General features: G+C 46.2%; 1 protein-coding gene across 1 annotated transcript in view; it reads right to left on the bottom strand.

Moving 5' to 3' along the window:
- Positions 1-1,983, bottom strand: part of LOC105511139 (aldo-keto reductase family 1 member B10) — a 16,177-nt gene that overhangs the window by 12,867 nt on the left and 1,327 nt on the right. The window contains exon 2 of the mRNA XM_011941224.1: positions 85-252. Coding sequence (XP_011796614.1) covers positions 85-252 — 168 coding nt within the window. The remainder of the gene's footprint in view (positions 1-84; positions 253-1,983) is intronic.

Here is a 1,983-nt window from a genome sequence, read left to right as displayed (position 1 = left end):
TGACAGAGTTCTCGCTGCCGACCCGACCCAGATACTTCTGCCTGCCTTGAAGTGAAGGCCTCCCACCCAATGCGCCATGTGCACCTTGCTGACGATGAACAGGTCCTCCCGCTTCACAGCCTGCTCTTGGATCTTCTCTTGGATGGCTTCCCCCACCTCATGTTCATTCTGATAGAAATAGGCACAGTCAATGTGGCGATATCCTGCATCAATGGCCACCTTCACCGCTTCTTTCACTTTGCCGAGAGGAGACTGAAAAGCAAAAGAAAAGCCCATCACACATGTATTTTTTTTTTCCCCCTTACGAGATGGGGCCTTGCCATGTTGCCCAGGCTGGCCTCACACTCCCAGGTTCAAACAATCCACCCAACTCCCGAGTAGCTGGAATTACACCACAGTCAGCAACCAACATATTCTCTTATCCCCAGACCACCTTCAACAGGCTGCCCCGCATGGCCCAGTTTCTCCAAGGCAAGGCCTCACTGGGGTCTCCTTTGCCAGGGGATATCTGGCAAACTTTAGAAAAGTTTTCAAAAGAAGAGAAGGAAAGTGAATTAATTTTATGATTATGTCCTTATGTCCTATCCTAGTTAAAGTCAGTTCTCTTTTCATCCAGGTTAGTCGTGAAATGTCTTCAGGTGTGTCGGGGAGTGCAGATGGCTCCACTGCAACTTGCTGAAGACCCAGATGAAAGCTTGACTCTAAATAACCCAGAGGGATTTTCAGACAATATCCCCAAACGGTGATAAGGATCTGGATAATGGTCATTACAGCATCAATCCAGATTCCAACACTTACTGGGTGTGTGGGCCCAAGCAGGTGATTCCATTTCTCTCAACCCTGTCCGCAAAATGGAAAAAAAAAATAGCACCAGCCTATGAGGCCTTTGTGGTGATGACATGCTGCAATGAATGTTAAGTTAAGCACATCACCTGACACACAGTAAGGCTCAGTAGAGGCCGTTCATTATACAAGGATCCTTTCAGAAAAAAAGGAGAAATAGAAAACCTTATAGGAATAGAGTTTGTTTTCCATTCCTATAAGAAGAAAGAGGGAGGGAGGGAGAACGAGAGAGAGGGAGAGAAAGAAGGGAAGGAAAGAAAAGAAAAGAAATAGAATTATCACATTTTGTTCTAAACTAGCCAAGCCAATGATGGGGGCAAAAAGCACTTAAAACTTGATTTCTCACAAAATAGTCTTTTAAACGTCTTCTACTGTGAGATAACAAACATTGAAAAGTACACAAAACAGAGATGCACAGCTACCCTACCACCTGGACAAGAAACGGGCTGCCGCCAGGCATCTAGAAACACCCCTGTGCCCCCAACCGCTACGCTACGCCATCCTTCACCTCCACCGCTAAGTTCACAATCCTTTAGTCTATCATCCCCACGTGTTGAAGATGGCTCCCTTCATAATTCTTACATTCAATTCCAAAATTCTGAAATTGTCTGGTAAACTTACCCAGGGTGAGCAGTTTCCCTGGAGTTCTGGAAGTGATTATTTGTTCCATTTATATAGGATTGAAGCTCTGATTTTGAGTAAATCTTGCTAATCAAGCAACAGACGCTGTGCATGAATCAAGCTGGAAGTGATCAGTTCGCCCAGATTAACCAAGAATGTATCCTGAGAATGACCCAGTGTGGCAACAGAGTGTCCTACCCTCCAGTTCAGCACAGGAGAGGGGAAAAATCGGGGTGCACAGAAGGAAAGAGAGCCAGAGGCAGAAGACTCAGCACAGGCATTAGCCATGAGGGATAGGAGAGAAGAGGAATTCCAAAGACTGCTTCTGGTCGCTAGTTAGGGTAGTGCCATCATGGATGAAAATGGCAAAGAAGGCAGAGTGAGGTGGTGATGGAAAAACAACTTCAAACTTAGCCTAAGAAAGTCTCAGGAACCTGCCTCACTGAGTCCTGGATGTGCCTTACCATGTTTTGCCAGCTGACATTAACACAGCCCGGTGGAGCTCATGACTCCCAGCCC

The sequence above is a fragment of the Colobus angolensis genome, unplaced genomic scaffold (assembly GCF_000951035.1).
Source record: "Colobus angolensis palliatus isolate OR3802 unplaced genomic scaffold, Cang.pa_1.0 Scaffold2, whole genome shotgun sequence".
Classification (NCBI taxonomy): Eukaryota; Metazoa; Chordata; class Mammalia; order Primates; family Cercopithecidae; genus Colobus; species Colobus angolensis.
Note: the sequence above shows the minus strand (reverse complement) of the source record. Positions and strands in the feature narration are given on the sequence as shown.